Here is a 27029-nt window from a genome sequence, read left to right on the forward strand (position 1 = left end):
AAGATCTGTGCATTTTATTTTTGTAAACAATATCTAAAACATACCTCAATATAAAAAACCAGAAACAAAATAACAAAAACAGGGCGTGAGAACAAAAAATACAGATGACAGGTTCTGTAGTTATGATACTGAATTGAGCTTCCTGTCAGCCAAAACTAGAAGGGAAACATGACCACTACCTGACTTTTGCAGAGGCTTTAGATCTGAGCACTTGGATCTGAAAACAGTTTGTCTTTAAATGTCTTCAAATAAGGGACAGTATCCTTGATGACAATACAGTACATATATTAACAATTCTCCTAAGACCATCTCTGTGTATATCAAGGTTATACCTGGATGAATATTTCTGCAGCAGGCATGGGGTAGGCAGGCAATATGACCAAATATGTAGTTTGGATGCTCAAATGAAACAGAAGAAGGAGCTCAGGCAACCATGAAGCATGGTGCACGTATCAGGGTCAAATGTTCTAACCCTAAGATTGGGGTGCATGAGAACTGGAGAGGCCTCAATACTGAGACTTAGACGAAGGGTGTGGAATTAACTTCCTAGTGTGACTAATCCAACTTAGCTCAAAGTGACTCTGAGATCAGCCCTTCTCGCAAGGCAATTCATAAACGAATGCTTTAGTTACAGGAGGTATTAACTGCAAACGAACAGCCAAGAGCATTCCTGGGCATGTCCATTGAGCTCCATGTAGCAGAGGCCATTAACTGGGTCTCAGCAACCAAATTCTCTTTCATCTTGTAGTCACAGCATCCCTGAGTCTTAACTCGGCACATGACTGCCCAGATAAGAGGCTCTATGTCCCAGCATCTCTTTCAGCAAAGTGTGGCCACAGTGATTTGAGCAATGCTCAGTCCTATCTTTTTTAAAAAAACATATCTTTTCTCTCTCTCTTTCCCCAGGAGAATGCAGATATGGAGCTGATGAGTCTTCTTTGATATTGTGGGTAAGAAAACATACTGGGAATGGCTGAATAAGACAGAAGGAAACCAAGTTCCTGATAACCTTGTAGAGTTAAATCTGCCCTAGACCATCTGATTACCTCTCTATTATTAGGTGAGAAAAAAACAAACTTCAATCTTACAGCAGTTTGGCCTGTGGCTTAACATATTTCACAACAGAAGGGAAAGATGTCAGAAGGAGAGTTCAAAGGACTCAGGCAACATCCTAGGAAAGTCAATTCGCAAATCACTTCAGCAAACAGGTCAGAAAATGGTAACTATCAAACCAGTTGTGCCTTCCACTCTATCTCCAGGATAGAAGCCCAGTTACATCCTCTGACAAAAGGAAGAGGCTCTTATTACAGCACAATCCAAACATAAAATGCAGCATGTTCACGGTGGGCCTGAGACAAATCCCCAATAGTTGAGGATACAGACTGTTTCCCCCACCAATACCAGGCAGGGACATTCCTGTCCTACCTTTCCCCTAAAGGAGGCAGGGTCCAAACTTCTCCATTCTTCATAATTACCATTCTTGAGGATAGGCCAAATCCAGTAAGGAATGAAATAAAACAGCTGATGGGGGGCTCTGTGTGAGAGTCAGGGGGTTGGGGAGGGGACTCCAGAGCCCCAGAACAAAAGCCACAGCTGGGAACCAGAGAAGGAGAGTAGATTCCATGTCTACCCTGGGTTTCTGGGGTCCGGGGACCTGAGAGTCAGCACCTGCTTCTCCTGTGGAGTACCCCTGGTGACAGAGCTCAGCTGGCAGCTGCTTATCACTAACGAATCCCAGCCACCGGCACCTGCTGCTGCTTGCGGATCTTGTTGAAGAGTTCCATGTACTGGACCATGGTATCTGCTGGGCCGTAGACTGCATCATGTCTGTTCCCAAACACTGCAGGAGCGCCTGGTGTGTGGCTGCCTAGAAAACTCTGTAGGAACTCAAGCAGCAGGCTCCAGCAGTCACTAGCTACCACACAGGGGCCATACTCCACCTGAAAGCACAGAGAATGAGGGTGAATGAAGGCTAAGACAAGGTCTGCTTCTCTTGCACCTCCTGCCTCCTGCTCCCATCTTCCCCAACCCCAAGCTAAAGACACACACCTCCTAGCACAGTGTTGGTCCACAGGAAACATTCAACCCAAACACTGGGCTCAACACCCACATCTTTAGGCATCTTTGACATTTCTCTTTCTGGAGCTGTGCCAACCTGCAGCCCTCCCAGAGGATCCAGAAGCAGATCTGGGCCCCTTTTGATGATCTCAGGACTGTGTTGTCCCTGCTATGCTGGGTAAAGATTCAAGGAGAGCTCAAGAAAATTCTAAGAGACATGACAAAGATAAAGAGAAGGAAATGTGTGTGATGGTGTAAGTAGAGAGCAGAGTAGACACAAATGCTTATGAGTTTTTTTCAAGACCATATTTTACTCCCTAGGTAGAACCAACCTGGGCTCCAACCCTAAGAAAGAATTTCCCAAATAGTGTGGCATGGGCCAAAAAATATACATCTTAGGTTTTCTCCTTCTGCTCTCTTAATTATTTACTGGAGAGATGGCAGGGCAAAATTACTGGCAACCCTAAGGAGAAACAAGTAAATAAACAGGTGGGGTGTGTTTCTACTACAAGATTAGAAATGTGGAGGATAAACAGTAGGTCCTCAGTAGGTCTCAGCAAATCCAAGGTCTATCACAAGCTGAAAGGGTTAGGAAGTCTTGGTCCTAGAGGTTGCTGAGCAGAAACTACCACTAATGCCCTTTTCTCCAAGTGGGATTCTTCCTAGACTTTTCTATCCCCATGTTTCTACATTTTAAATCCCTACATAAATGTTGATCCTCCAGGAAGCATCACAACCAAAGTCAGCAGTGCTCATACTGGCTTGAATTCCCAGAGCAAACTGCCTCTTTTATGGCATTTTCAGACTAACTTCAAAAATAGTTTGTGTGTTTCGGCCTCACTCAATAAATAAATCACAAATTTTCAAAGGGTAGACCCTGCAAGCTTACTTGTTTTCTTATCTTAGTGCTGGGCACATTGTAAGTTGTGAACTTTCCCTGGTCCCAAAGAAGCCAGCTACTGCCACACTGCCACTCTCACTCCTTGTCACTATATATGTGTATGTATGCGCACACACACACACACACTCTCTCTCTCAGGGTCACAGATGAAGTGATCTCACACACAAACACCTCTTTCTCCATGAAAGAATGCAGACAGCATGTCAAAAGGAAAAGCATATTTTTGCTTCCCAACTTTTGATACCTATCTTAAAGCATACTAAGGAGAGCTATATGGGCATATGTGATTTAGGGCCCACCTCCAGAAAATTATTCCAAGAGTTGTCTTGGTCTGCTCCAGTACTTCTTCTCATGGGTGACTGTCCCTCCATATCATAACTCACCTGCCTTCCTTGACTATCTTTTCCCTTCTCTAGCAAGCCACCCTTCCTAATGAAGCTTTCTGCTTGCTTTGAACCCAGCTTCCCACTTCCTACTTCCCACCTTGTGTTAGAGAGTCTCAGTCTCTGAAGGATAAAAGATTCACGGAGAGAAAGCACAGATGCCTTGGAGTCCGGAATCAGGTAGGCATAAATATCTGTTGAAATTGGCTCAAGCCTGTAATCCCAGCACTTTGGGAGGCCGAGACGGGCGGATCACGAGGTCAGGAGATCGAGACCATCCTGGCTGACACGGTGAAACCCCGTCTCTACTAAAAAATACAAAAAAACTAGCCGGGCGAGGTGGCGGGCGCCTGTAGTCCCAGCTACTCGGGAGGCTGAGGCAGGAGAATGGCATGAACCCGGGAGGCGGAGCTTGCAGTGAGCCAAGATCACGCCACTGCACTCCAGCCTGGGCGGCAGAGCGAGACTCTGTCTCAAAAAAAAAAAAAAAAAAAAAAAAAAAAAAAAAAAAATCTGTTGAAATTGAGAAGGACTGGAGGCCAGGTGTGGTGGCTCATACCTGTAATCCCAGCACTCTGCGGGGCTGAAGTGGGAGGATCACTTGAGCCCAGGGGTTTGAGACCAGCCTGGGCAACACCTCAAGACCTCATTTCTAATTAAAAAAAAAAAAAAAAAGGCCAGGCGCGGTGGCTCAAGCCTGTAATCCCAGCACTTTGGGAGGCCGAGACGGGCAGATCACGAGCTCAGGAGATCGAGACCATCCTGGCTAACACGGTGAAACCCCGTCTCTACTAAAAAATACAAAAAACTAGCCGGGCGAGGTGGCGGGCGCCTGTAGTCCCAGCTACTCGGGAGGCTGAGGCAGGAGAATGGCATAAACCCGGGAGGCGGAGCTTGCAGTGAGCTGAGATCCGGCCACTGCACTCCAGCCTGGGCGACAGAGCGAGACTCTGTCTCAAAAAAAAAAAAAAAAAAATTTAAATTCGGTGGGTATAGTCCCAGGTACTTGGGAGACTGAGGTTGCAGGATCACTGGAGCCCTGGAGGTCAAGGCTTCAGTGTGCCAAGATTGAACCATTGCATTCCAGCCTGGGTGACAGAGCAAGACTCTGTCTCAAAAAAAAAAAAAAAAAATAGAGAAGAACTGGAAAATCTTCAGAGCCCTTTGGTGAGCAGCCCCCTCAGCACATCCTGCTCCTATTTTCACCAAGTCTTACCTCCACAGAGATGCCCCGGGCACTGGGCCCCATTGTGACCGTGCCCACCTTCACCAGGAAGTCACAGTACTGGTACCGGGTACCCCGGGTTTCAATCTTGCTGGCCTTAGCACTCTGGAAAAAGCCCTTGAGCTTCACCATAAGCACATCAAAGTTGGTGTCAGCAATAAGACAAGGGCCATTCTCAAAGAGAGCGAAACAGCTCAATGGGTACTCTGAGTTGTGCATCACATACATCAGCTTCCCGGTCTGACCTGCAAGGGACAGAGATCCTATTCATCATCAAGACTCTCACTGGCAAACCCCAGAGTAGACTCAAATGACTCCCCCCGGAATGAGGCAAGACAGCAATCTGGCACTACCTCAGCAGTTCTTGGTGTGGGGTGAGGGGAATCCTCTCACTGACAGCCTTTTCTAGAAAGGTAGGGGGGAATAGCAGGAGAGGCAGCATGTGGTAAGACCCACCCTGCTCTACAGAAAATGGTGAGGGGCACACAGGAAACTTTAATAGTGTCAATTATGTTTTAATTCTTTTTTTTTTCTGTTGCCCAGGCTGGAGTGCAGTGGCACGATCTCGGCTCACTGCAAGCTCCGCCTCCCGGGTTCATGCCATTCTCCTGCCTCAGCCTCCCGAGTAGCTGGGACTACAGGTGCCCACCACCACGCCTGGCTAATTTTTTGTATTTTTTTTGAGTAGAGGCAGGGTTTCGCCATGTTCGCAAGGATGGTCTCCATCTCCTGACCTCGTGATCCACCCGCCTCGGCCTCCCAAAGTGCTGGGATTACAGGCGTGAGCCACCGCACCTGGCCTGATTATGTTTTAATTCTTAAGTTGAGTGGTGGGCTCACTGATGGTCTATACGTAAAGTCTAACTCCCACAGACTTTACATATAATCTTTTGTATGTTATCATGTATTACATAAGTAAAATGAAAGTAACAGCATTTGGGCATGCCAAAGGAAGTAGCTGCTCCCTTCTTCTGCGCATTCCTCCTCACCTCAGCTTCCTCCCTCTTTGAGATCTAGTAAATGGTCCTACAGAAGCAGCAAAGGGGAGTGTCTGAGCATAAGCAGGGAAAGGTAGATGGGAGCCAAGCTGTGATAGGTCTTGTCTACCATGCCTCAAGAAGTTTAGACTGTATCCTGAAACCAATGGCAAACCATTGGAGAATTTTTAGAAGTCTAGCCAACTTGGGAGGCAAGCAGCACACTACAGCAGAGAGAATTCAGGATCTGGTTCGGAAGTTCAACTTTCTTTTTTTTTTTTTTTTTGAGACGGAGTCTCGCGCTGTCACCCAGGCTGGAGTGCAGTGGCCGGATCTCAGCTCACTGCAAGCTCCGCCTCCCGGGTTCACGCCATTCTCCTGCCTCAGCCTCCCGAGTAGCTGGGACTACAGGCACCCGCCACCTCACCCGGCTAATTTTTTGTATTTTTTAGTAGAGACGGGGTTTCACCGTGTTAACCAGCATGGTCTCGATCTCCTGACCTCGTGATCCGCCCGTCTCGGCCTCCCAAAGTGCTGGGATTACAGGCTTGAGCCACCGCGCCCGGCCTCGGAAGTTCAACTTTCAAGCCCCAGCTCACCCCTTCCAGTCTCTAAGAAATGAGTTTTCTCATTGATTTCCATAGACTTTTTGCAATAAGAATGGAAAGCTATATACATTTAGTTAAGTAGAAAACAGAAGAAGGAAGGGCTGGGAACAGTGGCTCACATCTGTAACCCCAACACTTTGGGGAGGCTGAGGCGGGTGGATCACTTGAGGTCAGGAGTTCGAGACCAGCCTGACCAACATGGTGAAACCATATCTCTACTAAAAATACAAAAATTATCTGGGTATGGTGGTGCATGCCTGTAATCCCAGTTACTTGGGAGGCTGAGGCACGAGAATCACTTGAACCCAGGAGGCGGAAGTTGCACTGAGCTGAGATCATGTCACTGCGCTCCAGCCTGGGCAACAGAGCAATACTCTATCTCCAAAAAAGAAAAAAAAAAAAAAAAAAACAGAAGGCAAAAACTGGAAAGCAAGATTCCTCTTTCATACACTATAAGAATTAATGGATAGACTGCCACAATCCCACATGCTTATTACATACATAAGCCATTCCCAACACTTTTCTTAGGGCTTAAGAAACATACAAGCAGAGGACTTAGCCCCTGACTTCAAGAAGCTGACAATCAGGCCGGGGGCGGTGGCTCACGCCTGTAATCCCAGCACTTTGGGAGGCCATGGTGGGTGGATCACTTGAGGTCAGGAGTTTGAGACCAGCCTGGCCAACATGGTAAAACCTCGTCTCTACTAAAAATACAGAAATTAGCCAGGCATGGTGGCACGCGCCTGTAATTCCAGCTACTTGGGAGGCTAAGGCAGGAGAATCACTTGAACTCAAAGAGGCAGAGGTTGCAATGAGCCGAGATCATGCCACTACACTCCAGCCTGGGTGATAGCGAGATTCCATCTCAAAAAAGCAAAAAAAGCTGACAATCTCATGAGAGAGATAGGCTAAAAACTTTTTTTTTTTTTTTGAGACAGCGTCTCACTGTGTCGCCCAGGCTGGAGTGCAATGGCGTGATCTTGGCTCACCGCAACCTCCGCCTCTTAGGTTCAAGTGATTCTCCTGCCTCAGCCTTCTGCGTAGCGAGGATTATAGGTGTGTGCCACCACACCTGGCTAATTTTTGTATTTTTAGTAGAGACGGGGATTCACCATGTTGGCCAGACTGGTCTTGAACTCCTGACCTCAGGTGATCTGCCGATGTTGGCCTCCCAAAGTGCTGAGATTCCAGGCATTAGCCACCACGCCCAGCTGAGATAGGCTAAAAACTTTTTTTTTTTTTTTTTTTTTTTTTTTTGAGACAGAGTCTCACTCTGTCTCCCAGACTGGAGTATAGTGGCACGATCTCGGCTCACTGCAACCTCTGCCTCCCGGGTTCAAGTGATTCTCCTGCCTCAGCCTCCCAAGTAGCTGGGATTACAAGCACCCGCCACCAGGCCCGGCTAATTTTTTGTATTTTTAGTAGAGACAGGGTTTTACCGTGTTGGTCAGGCTGGTCTCAAACTCCTGACTTCAGGTGATCCACCCACCTCGGCCTCCCAAAGTGCTGGGATTAGAGGCATGAGCCACCGAGCCTGGTGGCTAAAAACTTTTTAAAAGACCATGAAATAAAACAAGTTACTACCGAGGAAAGACCACAAGTCTTTCGGAAGAAAGGAAAGACTTCAGGATAGGAAAAGATTAAAGTGAACAAGTCAGCAGGAAAAAAAAATAGGATTTGGCCGGGCATGGCTCACATCTGTAATCCCAGCACGTTTGGAGGCTGAGGCGGGTGGATCATGAGGTCAGGAGATCAAGACCATCCTGGCTAACACGGTGAAACCCCATACTAAAAATACAAAAAATTAGCCGGGCATGGTGGCAGGCGCCTGCAGTCCCAGCTACTTGGGAGGCTGAGGCAGGAGAATGGCATGAACCCGGGAGGCGGAGCTTGCAGTGACCCGAGATAGCGCCACTGCACTCCAGCCTGGGCGACAGAGTGAGACTCTGCCTCAAAAAAAAAAAAAAAAAAGGGATTTGAACTGCGATATGAAGAGAAGATAGGATCCAGCCACACAAAGGAAGAAGACATTCTAGATAGGGGGTAAGAGTGTGGGAATGAAAAGGGTGCAAGGGTTGGGGGAGCAGAGGTCATGTGGCTTCCCTATATAGGCCACTGTTCATGAACACAGGAGGCTCTGCACAGATCCTCCAGGACACATCCCTCCTCCTGACTGCTTGCTGACGATTCACACCTGTCACCTCCTAAATCCAGTTCAAACCTTCTGGACTCTCAAGAAAAAAATCCATCCAAAGCTGACCTCGTCATTCTGTTCTGTCTACTCACTATAATTACATAATTTATTCATGCTATATAAGTCTGCAAGTGTTACTGTCTTGGAAATATCTTAAAAGTCAACTAAGGGATACATGTGTGCGCGCGCGCTTAATGAAGAAGGCACTTCTAGTTGTTATAGACAATAACATTTTCCTTTTCTTTCTTTTGAGACACGGTGTTGCTCTGTCACCTAGGCTGGAGTGTAGTGGCATGAACACAGCTCACTGAAGCCTCAACCTCCTGAGCCCAAGCAATCCTCCTGCCTCAGCCTCCCATGTAGCTGAGACCACCATGCCCACCATTTTTAAAAATTTTTTTTTTGAGACGGAGTCTCACTCCGTCACCCAGGCTGGAGTGCAGTGGCGCAGTCTCGGTTCACTGCCAGACTGCCAGCTCCGCCTCCCAGGTTCACACCATTCTCCTGCCTCAGCCTCCCGGGTAGCTGAGACTACAGGCGCCCACCACCACGCCTGGCTATTTTTTTGTATTTTTAGTAGAGATGGGGTTTCACAATGTTAGCTAGGATGGTTTCGATCTCCTGACCTCATGATCCACCTGCCTTGGCCTCCCAAAGTGCTGGGATTACAGGTGTGAGCCACTGTGCCCAGACTTTTTTTTTTTTTTTTGTAGAGACGAGATCTTACCTAGGCTGGCCTCAAACTCCTAGGCTCAAGCAATCCTCTCACCTCTTCTTCCCAAAGTGCTAGGATTACAGGTATGAGCCACTGCACTCAGCTGACAATAGTACTTTTTTTTTTTTTTTTTTTTGGAGACAGAGTCTAGCTCTGTTGCCTAGGCTGGAGTTCAATGGAGTGATCTCGGCTCACTGCAGCCTCTGCCTCCCAAGTTCAAGCGATTCTCCTGCCTCAGACTCCTGAGTAGCTGGGATTACAGGCACCTGTCACCACACCTGGCTAATTTTTGTATTTTCAGTAGAGACGGGGTTTCACCATGTTGGCCGGGCTGGTCTCAAGCTCCTGACCTCAGGTGATCTGCCCACCTCGGCCTCCCAAAATGCTGGGATTCCAGGTGTGAACCACCGCGCCTAGCCGACAATCGTATTTTCTATCACAGCAAAATCCTTTCATGTCTGTACCACCTTGTGAAGCAAGGAGAACCAGGTTTACTGTCCCCCTTCTAAAGAGGAGGAAAATGAAGCTAATTGGATCCCAGAGCAGCAGCAGTAGCAGAACCACCTGGGAACTTATTAGAAATGCAAATTATAGCCAGGGCGCTCACGCCTGTAATATCAACACTTCAGGAGGCCAAGGCGGGGAGGATCGCTTGAGCCCAGGAGTTTGAGACCAGCCTGGGCAACATAGGGAGACCTTGACTCTACAAAAAAATAAAAAAGTTAGCCAGGTATACTGGCACGCACCTGTGGCCCCAGCTATTTAGGATGCTGAGGCTGGAGGATCACTGGAGCCCAGCAGGTCGAGGCAATAATGAGCTGTGATCATGCCATTGCACTCCAGCCTGGGTGACAGACTACTAAGTCAGAAACTTTGGGGTGGGGTCTAGCAGTCTGTGTGGTAACAAGCCTTTCAGATGATGCTAATGCTGATCAAGTGTGAAAATCACTGAACTACAGGCACAGAGCCAGTAACCAGCAAGACTGAAGCTCCAGTCCAGGCCTGCTCACCCCAAGTTTATTGCTCTTTCCATTGTTCCCTACTGCCTGCCATGAAGGTGTTCTGTCTCCCCAACTAGACTGGAACTTCTTGAAAGTGAGGGCCTGCTCAGCCCACACCAGGTAGTTTCACTAGAAGTCATATGTCATTTCATATCTATATCCAAATGTTTTATTACCCAAATGCTTTTGTAATTATCTTTTGATTCTTACCTCCTTCATATTGAAGGCAACACAAATGGAACTGCAATTTTATCAACGATGATAAAAGAGCTCAGTACAACTCTTAGCTACTTAAATACTACATTAAATATTACATGACAAGCCGGGTGCAGTGGCTCATGCCTGTAATCCCAGCACTTTGGAAAGCCAAGGTGGGCAGATCACAAGGTCAGGAGTTCGAGACTAGCCTGGCCAACATGGTGAAACCCCATCTCTACTAAAAACACAAAAATGAGCCAGGCATGGTGGAGCACACCTGTAGTCCCAGCTACTCGGGAGGCTGAGGCAGGAGAATTGCTTGAACTCGGGAGGTGGAGGTTGCAGTGAGCCGAGACTGTACCACTGCACTCCAGCCTGGGCAACAAGAGCAAAATTCCATCTCAAAAAAAAAAAAAAAAAATTACATGACAATCTCAGTTCTACATGCTTTGCATGTATTAACTTATTTAGCACAACATGAGGAGAGAAATACTATGATTATCTTCATTTTATAGATGACAGAAGTGTATTGGGGAAGAGTCCAAAAACAGAGCCCATGTCAGATAGTTTTGGTAGAAGAAATGTATACGGGGAACAAATACACGGGTTGGAAGAAAGGAAAAACCAAACAGGATGGTGGGACAACCCAAAGATTAGCAACACAGGAAGCTACTACCATTCTTAAGGCTAAAGGGAAAAGAAAATATGTGCTGTTATCAGAGGCAGGAATGAGGGCTGCCTAGCAGAAGCTAGAACCAAGGAAGTGAAGACACAGCCATGGCTAGAGACACTGCCCAAAGCAGAGGGAGAGGAACACTGTGGGCTTCCTTTCTCCCATCCTCTAATCTTCTCTGGTGCCTCTCAATAACCAAAGCTAACTAGGAGAGGGCCTGGAAAATACAGCTTACAGGGGAAGTGCAGGAAATGGATCTAAGGGAAACAGGTACATGAGAGGCGTGGAAATAGTAACAGATAGGTTGTTGGGAGTTACCTACAGGTACACAGTTAGAATGTGGCAAAGCCAGGACTCAGGGCTCTGGCTCCCCAGTGATAACCACCACAGTGTTATGGAACTGTTCAAGGTCAAGTTACTGCAGAGCCAAGACTAAGAGAAACAAGTTCCCTAACTCATATCCAAAGAGTCTCTCATTGCCTGAGCCCAGGAGTTAGAGCTTGCAGTGAGCTGTGATCATGCCACTGTACAGTTGGGCAACAAAGTGAGACCCTCACTCTAAAAAGAAAAAAAAAAAAATCCTCTCTCCCTCCCAACCACCATCCCCCATCATCCACACCCCATCTCATCACTCAATCCACTAAAAAGAACAATTGATTTATGCTAATGAGGAGGTCAATGCCAATGGTTAGGTGTAGGAAAACAGGAACTCTATAAAAAGAAACTTCTAGAAGCCCTAAAGCTCTAAAAGAATCATAAACAAAGACTTCTGGGCCTAAAACAAGTCTTTCTCAAATTTCAGAGTGCATAAGGATTGTCTGGATTATTAAATGTAGATTACGTGGCCTACAGCAGCAGTCAATCAGTAAACAAGGCCAGGAATCTGCAACTCTAACAAGTATCCCAGGTGATTCTGATGTGGTTAGTCAGTGATTAACCCTCTGAGAAACATTGCTTTTAGAGTTCAAACTGCACAAAACAAAAAGCACTCAAAGAACACAAGGGCCAGGCATGGTGGCTCATGCCTGTCATCTCAGCACTTCGGGAGGCCCTTGCTGGTGGATCCCCTGAGCTCAGGAGTTTGATACCAGCTACTTGAGAAGCTAAGGTGGAAGGATGTCTTGTGACTGGGAGTTTGAGACCAACTTGGGCAGCATAGTAAGACACTCCCATGACCCCACCCAAACGTGAAAAAATCAGCCAGGCATGGTGGCACATGCCAGTAGTTTCAGCTACTCAGGAGGCTAAGGTGGGAGGATCACCTGACCCCAGGAGTTTGAGGCTGCAGTGAGCTATGAGACACAAAAGCACTCCAGCCTGGACAACAGAGCAAGACTCTATCTCTTAAAAAAAAAAACACACACACACACAAAGAAATTTTGGGATGTAACAGATATGTTTAGTACCTTGGTTGTGGTGATGATATCATAGGTGTATGCATATATCCAAACTCATTAAGATGTATGCATTAGATGTGTGCAACTGCTTGTATATCAACTATACCTCAATAAAGCTTTAGCCAGGAGTGGCGGCTCATACCTATAATCCCAATACTTTGGGAAGCTGAGGCCGGATAGTCCCTTCAGGCCAGGAATTCAAAACCAGCCTGGTCAACATAGGGAGACCCTGTCTCTACAAAAAATTTAAAATATTAGCCAGGTGTGGTGGCTCATGCCTGTCGTGTCAGCTACTCAGGAGGCCAAGTCAGGAGGCCAAGGTGGAAGGATCACTTGAGCCCAGGGGGTCGAGGCTGCAGTCAGTGAGCTGTGATCATGCCACTGCACTCCAGCCTGGGCGACAGAGTAAGACCCTGTCTCAACAAAATAAATAAAATAAAATAAAATAAAATAAAATAAAATAAAATAAAGCTTTCAAAGGCCCTATTCTAAGAAATAAAGAACCAATAATTAATGAATTCAGAAACACATCTCGCCACATGTTTAAGAACACCACCCTTAGCAGAAAAGCAGAAATACTTCAATTAACACAAATGTCTATTAACTCCAACCCTCGTTCCAGCCATCCTACAGACCCATGTCACTGACCTTGGCTGCCAAGGGTAGATGCAGCCGTATGGTAAGTCTCACAGTCCACACAAAATGTTCCTTGCTTCTCTGCCCCAAGCATCTCCAATTTCCGGGTAAGGAGCTCTACGGTTTGCTGAACACTCTTGCCCTCAGCCACAGGCATCTGGGACACACTAGAAAGGAGAGCACCAAATTGTCAGTTATCCAGAGACACACATGTGCTCACTCGCCCACAGCATCACAGCTCGTCAGGGCCAAAAGTTATCTTGGAAATTACCTACTCTGACCGCCTCCCAACCCCTGCAACTTTATTATAAATTTAAAAAAAAATTTTTTTTGGCCAGGCATGGTGGCTCATGCCTGTAATCCCAGCACTTTGGGAGGTCAAAGTGGGCGGATCACGAGGTCAGGAGTTCAAGACAAGAATGGCCAACATGGTGAAACCCTGTCTCTATTAAAAATACAAAAATTATTTAGCTGGGCGTGGTAGCGGGCGCCTGTAATCCCAGCTACTTGTGAGGCTGAGGCAGGAGAATCATTTGAACCTGGGAGGCAGAGCTCGCAGTAAGCCGAGATTGCACCATTGTATTCCAGTGTGGGCAACAGGGCGAGACTCGATCTTAAAAAAAAAAAAAGTTAAGACCAGTCAAGTGCAGTAGTTAGAATGGGGAAGAGTAGAACAAGGAGTCCAATCTGTAACCGAATGTGAACAATCAATTAAGATAACTCATTACACTTGGACCAGTCCCCCATTTTAAAGACAAGGAATAGAGGACCACTGTCCCTGAGAGCCCCTCTAAGAACTGAAGCATAGTTCTCAGGATTCTCACACCAGAGCAATGAACTTCCTATCATGGGACATTCTCAAGTGTGGCATGCCGAAGATTCTAGATGGCACACAGGCTGAGCATTCAATAATGCTGAGTTATATAATGAAAAAGGGATTCCTTTTGCAACTCTTTCAGTTCTGACTACATCAAGGACAAAGTCTCAGTTTGGGTTAACACGTTTTTACCAACTCTGTGGAGCTGTTCAGCACAGTAGCCCAGAGCCACAGGTGGCTGGGGCTAGTGTATTGGACACTGCTGTTAGAGAACATTTCCATCATCACAGAAAGTTCTAGTCAACAGCCCTAGGAACAGAAAAAAAGCAGCCTTCAAGTTTATAATCTTCGGGAATGAGAGGCAACAGTATTCACAAAAATTGAATCAAAACAATGGAACAAAACAAAACAAAAAAAACATCATTTCCAAGGTTTCCTCCTATGGTGAGTGAACCTCATATGGTGGCTTCCCCTTTAGAGTGGTAGGTAACAATTGCCAACCAACAACGTGCCAGTCTGCGTCCTAAGGCCTTTAGATGAATTAACTCTCCAAATCCTCACAATAGTCCTATGAAGATGTTATTTATCAACTTGTTACAAATAAGGAAACTGCCGGGCACTGTGGCTCACACCTGTAATCCCAGCACTTTGGAAGGCCGAGGTGGGAGGATCACTTGAGGTCAGAAGTTCAAGACTAGCCTAGCCAACATGGTGAAACCCTGTCTCTACCAAAAATACAAAACTTAGCCAGGCGTGGTGGTGTGTGCCTGTAATCCCAGCTACATGGGAGGCTGAGGCAGGAGAATTGCTTGAAACCAGGAGGCGGAGGTTGCAGTGAGCCAAGATCGCACCACTGCCTTCCAGTCTGGACAACAAGAGCGAAACTCCATCTCAAAAAGAAAAAAAAAAGAGGAAATTTAAGTATAGTACAAAGAGGTTAAATAACTTGCACTAGGTCACACAGTTAATGCGTGGTACACCCAAGACTCAAAGCCCAGCAACCTGGTTTCATGTCCATGCTCTTAACCACTAACTAGACTGCCTGTATAGGGATGTAGTGCCTGTTAAAACATTTTTAAGGAAAAGATCAATTTAAAAAATTAATAAACAATAGTACAGGCAGTACTTAGCTATATAGAAATCAAGAAAACAGTCATAGATGACATTGCTTTATGATCAACTAAATGAATCTATTAGGGTAGAGTCCTTCGGTTGCTAAAAATTGTCACTACTCTATCAGAAAAAGCACTGATAAACAATGTTGCTAATGTGCCTTATTTTGAAATATAAAAGGATCCCTAAACTGACACTACAAAGGACAGAAGTCCTAGGATTCTGAAAACGTTGATAAGGGTGCCAACAGAGAGCCCTTGCCCTGGAGCTGCCTTCTCCATTTAAAAAGCAGGGGTGGCTGGGCACGGTGGCTCGTGTCTGTAATGCCAATACTTTGGGACACCAAAGCAGGAGGCTCGCTTGAGTTCAGGAATTCAAGACCTGGATGTACAAAACAGCAAGAACCCATTTCTATTTCTTTAAAAAAAAAAGAAAGAGCATGGGGTTCCAGGGTTCTACGCTGCATCCTTTCTATTTCCATCCCTCACATATCTTGCTTCCATTAAGGAACACAGGAGGATCATGATGTGAACTGTGGGAAACAAGAGTGCATCACTGAGAAACCTGCAAGAACCTGGGCTACCAGGAGGAAAAGTATTTCCCCTACACATGCTTTTGTATGAGAAGCCTATAGCCACTGGCTTCAGATATCCTGGCCTCTGGGTTTCTCCCACGGGGAAAAATGCTCACATCTACTGAGATAAGAAAAAAATGTTCTGGGACCTGGCACCTTACAACTAACGCCTCCACAAGCACTGGACCCATACCTTTCCCTGCTACCTCATCTTCTTCCAACGGAGACTTAAAACCTATGAAAGATAAAAACTCCTCTGAAACTAGACTAACCATGGAATTAAACATAGTGGGAAACGGGTCCTAAAGAGATAAAGTGCCTGGACCCATGATCTCCTTATTTTCAATAGCCTCTTTTTCCCTCTGGACCCAAGATCTTAAAATGGGCAAATTAGAAACAGACACAAGCTGGTCTAACTGCATTTGATGGCTGAGGGAAGGGTAGGCAAAAATCTTGGCCGGTCGCGGTGGCTCACGTCTGTAATCCCAGCACTTTGGGAGGAGGCCGAGGCGGGCGGATCACCTGAGGTCTGGAGTTCGAGACCAGCCTGACCAACATGGAGAAACCCCGTCTCTACCAAAAATACAAAATTAGCCGGGCGTGGTGGCGCATGCCTGTAATCCCAGCTACTCCGGAGTCTGAGGAAGGAGAATGGCTTGAACCCGCGAGGCGGAGGTTGCTGTGAGCCGAGATCGCGCCATTGCACTCCAGTCTGGGCAACAAGAGCGAAACTCCGTCTCAAAAAAAAAAAAAAAAGAAAGAAAAAGAAATAAAGAAAATCTTTAAAAATACTGTTTCCTGATTGCTTATAACCCACTCCCTCTAACCCTGTCTGCAGGTGGGTCACAGTCCAAAGACCCTATTTCCAACCCTGACGTCCCATTGCGGGCAGTACTATGGCCTCACGGGAAGGAAAATGAATCTAGAAGGGAATGAGGTACACAACCATTGATAGGTTCCTGGGATAAAAACTTTGCTTTGTCGGCCGGGCGCGGTGGCTCAAGCCTGTAATCCCAGCACTTTGGGAGGCCGAGACGGGCGGATCACGAGGTCAGGAGATCGAGACCATCCTGGCTAACACAGTGAAACCCCGTCTCTACTAAAAATACAAAAAACTTACCCGGGCGAGGTGGCAGGCGCCTGTAGTCCCAGCTACTCGGGAGGCTGAGGCAGGAGAATGGCGTGAACCCGGGAGGCGGAGCTTGCAGTGAGCTGAGATCCGGCCACTGCACTCCAGCCTGGGTAACAGAGCGAGACTCCGTCTCAAAAACAAACAAACAAACAAAAAAAACAAAAAAAACTTTGCTTTGTCGACACCAGCCTGGCCAATATGGTGAAATCCCATTTCTACTAAAAATACAAAAAATAGCCGGGCGTGGTGGTGGGCGCCTGTAGTCCCAGCTACTCGGAAGGCTGAGGCAGGAGAATCGCTTGAACCCAAGAGGCGGAGGGTGCAGTGAGCCAAGATCGCACCACTGCACTCCAGCCTGGCGACAGAGCGAGACTCCGTCTTAAAGAAAAAAAAAAAAAAAAAACAAAAAAAAACTTCGCTTTGCTTTCCCGCCTTCCAAGAGGAAGGGGCGCATCTCCGAGGAAACAAGGCCAGGGAACCCGCGGCTCGCACGGCATCCTCTCATCCACACAACCCGAGGACAGCTCCCAGGGGACGGCGGACCACGGTCAAGGTCCTCTTTTCGGCCCTTCACAACTCCAAGCTCCGCCCCACAAAACCCCCTGCAGTCCTACCAAGTCACTCCCATGGCGTCGGGCCAGGAAGGCGGCCGGATCACACGGTAGAAACGCAGGGTTCCCTATCCGCCCACAGAAACTGCTTCAGTTCCCCAACACAACCTTCGGTCTCGGAAGAGACTCCGGAAATACGTAAAAACAGAGCGCCGGGTCCACGCCTTCCCCAAGGAGTGGGGCGGGTCTCAGGGCCCCTCGGTGACACCTCCAGTGACATCATCTGCGGATTCCCGCCCACAGGTTTCTAAATCCAGACATTCTCGTTTGGCTGAGCACTCTAGGCCTAGACCCATGAAGCTAAGAGCGACACTCAAAGACTGCACTGTTGAGAGAAGCTAACGTTAAAGGCTGTGAATATATTGGGGAGTCCAGCTCCGGAACCCGGGAGCTCTTTTAGTGGGAGGGGCGGCGCTGATGGCGCTTCTGGCCTCCGAATGCTAGGGGGCGCTGTGATCGCCGCGTGGCCTCTTGAGAGCCGGGAGTCCACCGCGCAAGCGCAATCTGGCTTTTTCGCCGTCCCCACGTGCGAACCTCCGCGGCAACGTTTTCGAGAAAAATGCCCAAATTGAAGGCGGCCCGTGGGGTTGGGGGTCAGGAAAAACATGCGCCCCTGGCCGATCAGATCCTGGCTGGGAATGCGGTGCGGGCAGGGGTCCGAGAGAAGCGGCGGGGTCGCAGGACCGGAGAAACGGAGGAAGAGTATGTGGGACCCCGGCTGAGCCGGCGGATTTTGCAGCAAGCACGGCAGCAACAGGAGGAGCTCGAGGCCGAGCATGGGACTGGGGACAAGCCCGCGGCGTCGCGGGAACGCACCACGCGGCTGGGTGAGTGTCTGGGATGAGATCCGAGGAAGACAGTGGCCAGTAGTGGGGCGGGGTGGACAGCTAAAAAGTGTCTGGCAGGGGAATTGCTTCGAGTCAACAAAGGGTCCGTATTACACTTGCAAAAGTAATGGAATGGGAGACTGAACCCTGTTCAGAGCCCTCCGCGTCCACTCCTAGTTTTAGGCACTCCCTTCTACACATCCCCTAAGTTAGGCCAACAGTAATCGCTCGCTCCACCCTAGCATTTATCCATTGGTTTTGTAAATATATATGGGATACCCACTACGAGCTTTGTACTATGCTCGGAGTTCTATCGAATGTTTGGGTACAGAAGTAAACAACATAGGCACGTCTGACTTAAGGACCTTACAGTCAAGCCCAGTAGAGAGTCAATTAAGTAGACTCTTAGAATAATATTTTTCTATGATAAAGTGTCGTTTCCCTGGTAACAATAGCATTGGTCTTGATAAGCTTCTCCGATTGCAGCAGGACCTTTTAAGTTGAGAACTGAAAAACGAATGGGAAGTGTTATGAGCAGAAAACACATTGTTTAGCAGCCAAAGAGGGAGAGAGATGAAAGACGTTTGATATTTTCTCGCTAGGGAGGGAGTGTTGACATCTGAGATGCTTCATCCGTTTTCCAGATCTCATCTAAAGCAATATTTGACGCAATTGAATAGTGGCCTCCTGGCCACAGTATCCTTACTTGGGTTTTAAGACATCAACACTCCTGTTTTACTGCCACCTCACTTCTCAGTATCCTTGACTGACTCTTATTGCAACCTCTTATCCTCAGTCCTCTGACCTCTTCAAATATTCTCTGGTGCTGGCAAGTTTCGTGGTTTAAATACCATCTCTTGGGTGACTACTCCTAACTTTATAGTCTAGCCCTGACCTCTTCCATGAAATCCATATTCTTATATTCAACTGCCTATTTGGCAACTCCAATTTAAAATCTGACAGCTCAAATTTAACATGTACAAAACAGAAATCCTGACCTCTCCAAACCTGCTTCTCTCACCATTGTCTTCCCCGTCAGTAGCGTATTCTTTCATTTGCTCAAGACAAACTTTAGACTCCTCTATTTCTCTCTCCCCGTCTCTCCCTCTCTCCCCCGCCCCATCTCCTCTCTCTGTCTCTCCCTCCCCACATCTGATCTGTAAGAAAATTCTGATGACTCTGCCTTCAAAGTATATTCAAAATCAGACCACTTTTCACCGCTTTGGAACACCATCCTGTTGAAGCCACCACAATCTCTCACCTGGATTATCACAGTAGCCTCCTCGTTAGTATCTCATATTCTCCTTTTTTTCTTTTTCTTTTTTTTTTTTTTTGAGATAGAGTCTCTCACTCTGTCACCCAGGCTAGAGTGCAGTGGCACAATCATAGCTCACTACAGCCTCAATCTCCTGGGCTCCAGCTATCTTTCCCACCTCAGCCTCCCACATAGCTGGGACCACAGGTGTGTGCCAGCATGTCCAACTAATTCTTTTTTTTGTTGTTGTTGTTCTTTTTTGAGACGGCCCAGGCTGTAGTGCAGTGGCACGATCTCAACTCGCTGCAACCTCTGCCACCTAGGACCAAGCAGTTCTTCTGCCTCAGCCTCCTTAGTAGCAAAGATTACAGGCATGAGCCATCACATCCAGCTGATTTTTGTATTTTCAGTAGAGATAGGGTTTCACCATATTGGCCAGGCTGGTCTTGAACTCTTGACCTCAAGTGATCCGCCCACCTCAGCCTCCCAAAATGCTGGGGTTACAGATGTGAGCCACCTCACCCAGCCGCTAATTCTTTAATTATTTGTAGAGATGAGGTCTCACAGTGGTGCCCAGGTTGGTTTCAAACTCCTGGGCTCAAGTGATCCTCTCTTCCTTGGCCTCCCAAAGTGCTGAGATTACAGGTGTGAGCTACTGCACCCTGCCATATCTCATACTCTCTACAAAGCACTCCACAGGTAGGGGATTACAATGGTCTACAATGCGCTTTATGATCTGCCTCCTTTACCAGTCTGACTTCTTCTACTGCTTTCCTCTGCGCATTCCACTCCACCTATACAGGCTTCATTGTGCCTTAAACATGGGAAATTAGGGCGTTTGGCCTGGTTGTTCCTTCTCTCTAGGATAGTTTGTTCTCATACACTTGTAGGGTTACTTTCTCAGAGAGGCCTATCTACTCCATTTACGATTGCAGCACTCTACTCCATCTCCATACTCCCAATATTTCTGCCCTATCTTTTTTCATAGTACTTTTTTTTTTTTTTTTTTTGAGACAGAGTCTCGCTCCATTGCCTAGGCTGGAGTGCAATGCTGTGATCTCGACTCACTGCAACCTCCACCTCCTGGGTTCAAGTGATTCTCCTGCCTCAGCCTCGTAAGTAGGTGGGATTACAGGCGCCTGCCACCACGCCCAGCTAATATTTTTTTTTTGTATTTTTAGTAGAGATGGGGGTTTTGCCATGTTGGCCAACCTGGCCTCGAACTCCTGACCTCAGGTGATCCACCCGCCCCGGCCTCCCAAAGTACTGGGATTACAGGCATGAGCCACCACACCTGGCCCATAGTACTTATATTTTAACCCAGTATATTTGTATGTTTATTTATGTCTGTCTTTTCCAATTAGACAGGATCTGGTGCGTTCAGAGTGGTATGGTCATAGACTGTCTCATCCAATTAGAATGTAAGCTGTATAGAACAAAGTCTTTTGATTTCTCTTGTTCATGGATATATTGCCAGCACCCCCAACAGTGCCTCACATATAGTGTAGGTGCTCAGTGTTTGCTGAATGACTGGGTTAATGGGTAATGAATGATGGTCAGGTAGGTAGGAGCAAACTTGCAAAAGATTTAAAAACCATCCTTACAGCAATAGGAAGAATGGAAAGCTACTGGAGAATTTTAAGTATAGGGCTAATCAAATCAAATATGTGTTTCTGGAAGATTACCGTCTGCAGAGTGGAAAATGAGTTGGAGGGAAGCAAGGTCAGAAACATGGAGATGAGTGGGTGACAGTTGAATAAATCCAGGCAAGAAATGATGCTGATCTAGGCTTAGATGGGGCTGTGAAGCATGTGAGAGACAGTCTATGAGGTAAAATTGAATAGGATTTAGGAATTGATTGGGTGTTGAGGGTAAGGGCAAGGGATGAGGCAGGAGCGCCTCCCAGGCTTAGCACTGGGTGGACAGTGGTACCATTTACTGAGCTGTGGATGGTTAGCATTATAGACCTAGGAGGGAAAGAAAATTAATATAGTTGATGACAGGTGAGATTTGAGGTGACTGTGAGTCATCCAAGAGCGGCTGTACAGGAGACACCTGGAGTTAGGGTCTGGCGCTAAGGAGAACCACCTACAAAGTACACATTTGGGAGATCGTTGGCACGTGGAGACAAAATGTCTGTTCCCCCTTAGCGTTTATCACATACTGCCACTGCCTTTGTTGTTAATGACCTATTGATACATAGCATTATAGTTCCCCACTTGGATTATTAGCCCCCCTTTCCAGATGCCCAGACATGTAGCCTTCCAAAAATGGAAGTTATTTAAATGGACTAACTTCATTTATTTTATTTATTTATTTATATATTTGAGACGGAGTCTCGCTCTGTCGCCCAGGCTGGAGTGCAGTGGCGCAGTCTTGGCTCACTGCAAGCTCCGCCTCCCGGATTCACGCCGTTCTCCTGCCTTAGCCTCCCGAGTAGCTGGGACTACAGGCGCCTGCCACCATGCCCGGCTAATTTTTTATATTTTCAGTAGAGACTGGGTTTCACTGTGTTAGCCAGGATGGTCTCGATCTCCTGACCTCATGATCCACTCAACTCAGCCTCCCAAAGTGCTGGGATTACAGGCGTGAGCCACCACACCCGGCCCTTTTTTTTTTTTTTTTTTTTTTTTTTTTTTTTTGAGATGGAGTCTTGCTCTTTGGCCAGGCTGGAGTGCAGCGGCACGATCTCGGCTCACTGCAACCTCCAACTCCCTGGTTCAAGCGATTCTCCTGCCTCGGCCTCCCTCCCAAGTAGCTGGGATTACAGGCGCACGCCACCACGCCCAGCTAATTTTTTGTATTTTTAGTAGAGACAGGGCTTCTCCTTGTTGGTCAGGCTGGTCTCGAACTCCCGATCTCAGATGATCCACCCACTTCGGTCTTCCAAAGTGCTGGGATTACAGGCATGAACCACCATGCCCAGCCAACTTCATTTATTTAAATAGACTGGTGGATTGAAATCTGAACTCCACTGCCTGACTTTAAAGGCCCTCCAGTCTGGCTTCACCTTTCCCACCTACCTAGCATTATTTATTGCTATTGCCTAGGAGACACTTAAATCCGAAGCCTTATTTTCTCCGCGTCTGGAACACACTCCGCCTGCTCCCAAACTGCCCATCCAGCGTCTAACTGTCCTCGCCACTCATCCTCTAAGTGCATATGTCGTCTCTACCACTCATTGTGGCATATAATCAAACCCTAATATGTGTAGAATAGTGGTGAAGAATGCAGTCTAGACCCAGACTACCTGTCTTGGGCAAATTATCAACTTTTTGGTGCTTCAGTGTCCTCATCTGAAACTGGGTATAATAATAGTATCCGCTTCTTGGGTTTATTTTTATTTATTTATTTATTTATTTATTTATTTATTTATTTTTTAAGTTTTTGCCAATGTTCCGTAAGAAGGTTTATTTATTTTTTTTTAATTTTATGTATTTTTTTTTTTTGCCAGCATCTCACTGTCGCCAGGCTGGAGTGCAGTGGCGTGACCTTGGCTCACTGCAACCTCCACCTCTTGGGTTCAAGCAGTTCTCCTGCCTCAACCTCCCAAGTAGCTGGGACTACAGGCACGTACCACCACACCCAGCTAATTTTTGTATTTTTAGTACAGACGGGGTTTCACCATGTTGACCAGGATGGTCTCAATCTCTTGACCTCATGATCCGCCCACCTCAGCCTCCCAAAGTGCTGGGATTACAGACGTGAGCCACCACTCCCGGCCACTTCTTGGGTTTGTAAGGATTAAACAGTTAACATGGGTACAGTGTTTAGAAGTTCCTTCTACAGGCACGGCGCGGTGGCTCACGCCTGTAATCCCAGCACTTTGGGAGGCCGAGGTGAGCGGGTCACTAGGGGTCAGGAGATCAAGACCAGCCTGGCCAATGTGGCAAAACCCCGACTCTACTAAAAATACAAAAAATTAACTGGGTGTGGTGGCGGGTGCCTGTAGTCCCAGCTACTTGGGAGGCTCAGGCAGGAGAATGGCATGAACCCAGGAGGCGGAGCTTGCAGTGAGCCGAGATTGCGCCACTGCACTCCAGCCTGGGCGACAGAGTGAGACTCTATCTCAAAAAAAAAAAAAAAAGAAGTTCCTTCTACATAACTGAGTATGGTATGTTAACTATTACTTATGGCCATTTCTTTCTCATTGTTTCCTGTGTATACGTTTTGTTTCTCAAGCATGATTGCAAGCCCCTGGGGACAGGGAGCTAATGCATGCCTCATTTGTTTCACTGCACATACCTGTGTCTATCACAACCACATGTGAGGCCTGTACTACATAATGACTAAAGTTAAACTGACTAAATCCCTCAGCTACCTTTTGCTGTGCTCATCCATTTAGTCTCCTCTCTTCTAGGTCCAAGAATGCCTCAGGATGGATCAGATGACGAGGATGAGGAGTGGCCCACCCTGGAGAAGGCTGCCACAATGACAGGGGTGGGCCACCATGCAGAGGTGGTCGTGGACCCTGAGGATGAGCGTGCCATAGAGATGTTCATGAACAAGAACCCTCCTGCCAGGTAGGTCTGGGGATTTGGGATAATGGGTGCTTGTAGAAAGTTCCCACAGGAAAACAAGTTCCCTGGCAGACTTACGATTCCCTACTTTAGGAAAGGGCCCTGGAGTTGCTAGTTGTAGGGGACCACCTTGACAAAACTGGCCCATCCTCAGCAGACCACTGTGAGTGGGAATGACCCAGCCTCAGAAAACATTGTATCCTTCTGTCCATTTATTGTACAACTGCCCAGTTGCCAGGGAAACAGCTCCAGGCCCGTTTTACACCTCTGGGGAAAGCCATCCTATTGCATCTGGTTTTGGTATTCTTGGTTTTTTTAGTGGTAAGCTCAACTTCCTTGGACAAGTGTTCATATCCTAAGCTTCATTTAAGCCAGGGTTTTTCAACCTCAGCATTATTGACATTTTGGGCTGGGTAATTTTATATGTGTGTGGAGGCTATCCTGTGCAGTGTAGGATGTTTAGTAGATATCTCTGATCTCTACCTTCTAGGCTCCAGTAGCAACCTTCCCTCTAATTATGAAAACCAAAAATGACATCAGACGTTGCTAAATGTCCTCTGGGAGGCAAGACTGCTCCCAGTTAGGACCACTAATTTATTCCCATCTATAATAAATGCTGGCTCCAAAACATGCAGGCATTTAGACTGCCTGTGGTCAAACTCCTGAGCCCATAAATTTTGGCCGTGGGGAGTGGAGTCTAGGATAAGGGTCCTCAACCAGTTCATTCTGACCCTGTGATACTAACATAATGGTGTCCCTGATACTTTAGATTGTTTGGGGTTAATGCATCTCTCATTGCTAATTGTACTGTAAAAGGACAAGGAGGCTGATAAATTCTGTGGCAACTTATTTGAAAATGCAGAATGAAGAAATGAAAATGAGCTCCTCTCCCAGATTGATGCCTAACAGTTGAAATACGTGTCACAAAATACGTACTCGGGCCTGTCCCACCAGAGAGCCTCTCAGGTTCTCATTCAGCACCTCATAACTCCTACTTCACTGATAACGCTGACAAATTTAGCAGAATGCTTTTCCAGCTTGCAGTAAATAGAATAGACAAGCTCCTTGAAGTAATCAGAACTTCTGGCAGTTGTAAGAAATGATAGCTGGCGTCTTCAGAAAGCAAGCCTAGATCCACATGAATTCAACAATCAGAGGCCATTTAGTTTGGGGGCACATTATAAGGTACTATAAAGCATCTTAACTTAAGACTTTCAAAAACCTGAGTTTGACTCTTAACCCCACCTGACGGCTGTGAGGCCCAGTTGCCATGTCTGCGTAAGTTTCCATGTCCTATAAGTGTTGCACTGACTCTGGGACTGAAAAGTTGAGTAGGACCTCAGAAAAGAGGAGCAGTTTGTTTTTTGTTTTGTTTTGTGACAGGGTCTCACTCTGTAACCCACACTGGAGGGCAGTGGTGTGATCTCAGCTCACTGCAACCTCAACCTCTCGAGTAGCTGGGATTACAGGCGCGCACCACCACGCCTGGCTGCTTTTTGTTTTATTAGTAGAGACGGGGTTTCACCATGTTGGCCAGGCTGGTCTCAAACTCCTGACCTCACGTGATTCATCTCCCTCAGCCTCACAAAGTACAGAGATTACAAACACGAGCCACTGCACCCAACTGAGGAGCTTTAAATACATGTCAGTCTGGGCATGGTGGCCCAGACCTGTAATCTCAGCACTTTGGGATCCCAAGGCAGGAGCCCAGGAGTGTGAGACCAGCCTGGGCAACATGGGGAGACCCCATCTCTACAAAAGAATAAAATACTAGCTGGGCCTTGTGCTATGTGCCTGTGGTCCCAGCTACTTGAGAGACTGAGGCAGGAAGATCGCTTGAGCCAGAGAGATAGAGGCTGCAGTGAGCCGTGATGGTACCACTGCATGCCAACCTGGGCAACAGAGCTAGACTCTGTCTCAAAAAAAAATAAATAAATACACTTCAGCAGCCTCTGAAGGCACTGGTATTATATGACAGCTCAAGGTGATAGTAATGCTGAATCATTAAGATAATGTTTGATATACCCAACAATACTGTGTTTAAGGAGGCTGAAAAGAACATAATCAGTTTTAGAAATACTTCCATAGATACACTGCTGTGTACTGACCGTTCCAAGTAATGAACAGACATTAACTTATTTAATCCTTCCATTAATCTTTTAAGGTGGGTACCGTTATTATCCCTATTTTACAAATGAGGAAACAGAGGCATAGAGAGGTAAAGTAACATGCCCAAGATCATACAGGGAGTGGGTAAGCCAGGATTTGAACCTGGGCAGACTGATTTCAGAATTGAGATTCATAATAACCTCCATACAACTGCCAGCTTTGTCCTAAATGGAATGACTTTCAGTTCATTTGCACCCTGCAGTGATTCTGTCTGTGGTGGATGAATGGGCACAGAGAGGGAACTCTGAGCTGCGCATCCCAGCAGGATCGCAGTATGTCAGTGCTCACAAGGGACTGTGGGGAATCTGGAGCTTCCTGGACAGTGACCACAGTGCTCCTTCCTTCCTCTCTCCCCTCCCCTTGGCACTTCCCCTCTTAGGCGCACCTTGGCTGACATCATCATGGAGAAGCTGACTGAGAAGCAGACAGAGGTTGAGACAGTCATGTCAGAGGTGTCGGGCTTCCCTATGCCCCAGCTGGACCCCCGGGTCCTAGAAGTCTACAGGGGGGTCCGGGAGGTAAGAGCTGAGAGGGGAGCCACAGTGGAAGACCCCTTTGGGGGCTGTGGGCTCCCGCCACAGGCTTTTGCCTTTTGCCTGCATCTCATACTAAAGAAGTCATGGCAGTAGAAAACAGACCTAAGAGGCAGAGTGTGTGGTTTCAGATTCCTGCTCTGCCTGTAAATGACTTGGCAACCTTGGGTCAGTTACTGGAACTCTCACTGGTCATCTGTAAAACGAGCACAATAATGGCACCTCCTTAAAGGGTTATTGTGGGGATGAAATGAGTTAATATATTAAAAGCACCCAGACAAGTTCCTGGCCCACAGCAAGCTTGCCATATGTGGATGACAATGATTGTTTTACCTCCCTCATCCCTAGGTATTATCTAAGTACCGCAGTGGAAAACTGCCTAAGGCATTTAAGATCATCCCTGCACTCTCCAACTGGGAACAAATCCTCTACGTCACAGAGCCTGAGGCCTGGACTGCAGCCGCCATGTACCAAGCCACCAGGTAGAGTAGATGGGGATTTGCAGGCCTTGG

At 47.1% G+C, this 27029-nt stretch overlaps 2 protein-coding genes across 5 annotated transcripts in view; one reads left to right on the forward strand and one right to left on the reverse strand.

Annotated features, from left to right (window-relative positions):
• Positions 1-17562, reverse strand: MED20 (mediator complex subunit 20). 4 transcript variants are annotated; one of them, XM_050789501.1, is made up of 5 exons: positions 17217-17362; positions 14416-14673; positions 12979-13133; positions 4559-4812; positions 1-1940 (listed from the first exon to the last, which is right to left on the reverse strand). In XM_050789501.1, exons 3-5 carry the CDS (start codon positions 13121-13123, stop codon positions 1725-1727), a joined length of 615 nt encoding a protein of 204 aa, XP_050645458.1. In that variant the 5' UTR covers positions 13124-13133; positions 14416-14673; positions 17217-17362; the 3' UTR covers positions 1-1724. The 4 variants fall into 4 exon arrangements, with proteins under 4 accessions (XP_050645458.1, XP_050645456.1, XP_050645457.1 ...); XM_050789499.1 differs by lacking the exon at positions 14416-14673 and having other exon boundaries at positions 17217-17562; XM_050789500.1 differs by lacking the exons at positions 14416-14673; positions 17217-17362 and adding an exon at positions 16591-16692.
• Positions 17429-27029, forward strand: part of BYSL (bystin like) — an 11871-nt gene continuing 2270 nt past the window's right edge. The window contains exons 1-4 of the mRNA XM_050789470.1: positions 17429-18040; positions 23656-23818; positions 26364-26502; positions 26866-26999. Coding sequence (XP_050645427.1) covers positions 17773-18040; positions 23656-23818; positions 26364-26502; positions 26866-26999 — 704 coding nt within the window. The 5' untranslated portion in view covers positions 17429-17772. The remainder of the gene's footprint in view (positions 18041-23655; positions 23819-26363; positions 26503-26865; positions 27000-27029) is intronic.

Source organism: Macaca thibetana, chromosome 4, assembly GCF_024542745.1.
Source record: "Macaca thibetana thibetana isolate TM-01 chromosome 4, ASM2454274v1, whole genome shotgun sequence".
NCBI lineage: Eukaryota > Metazoa > Chordata > Mammalia > Primates > Cercopithecidae > Macaca > Macaca thibetana.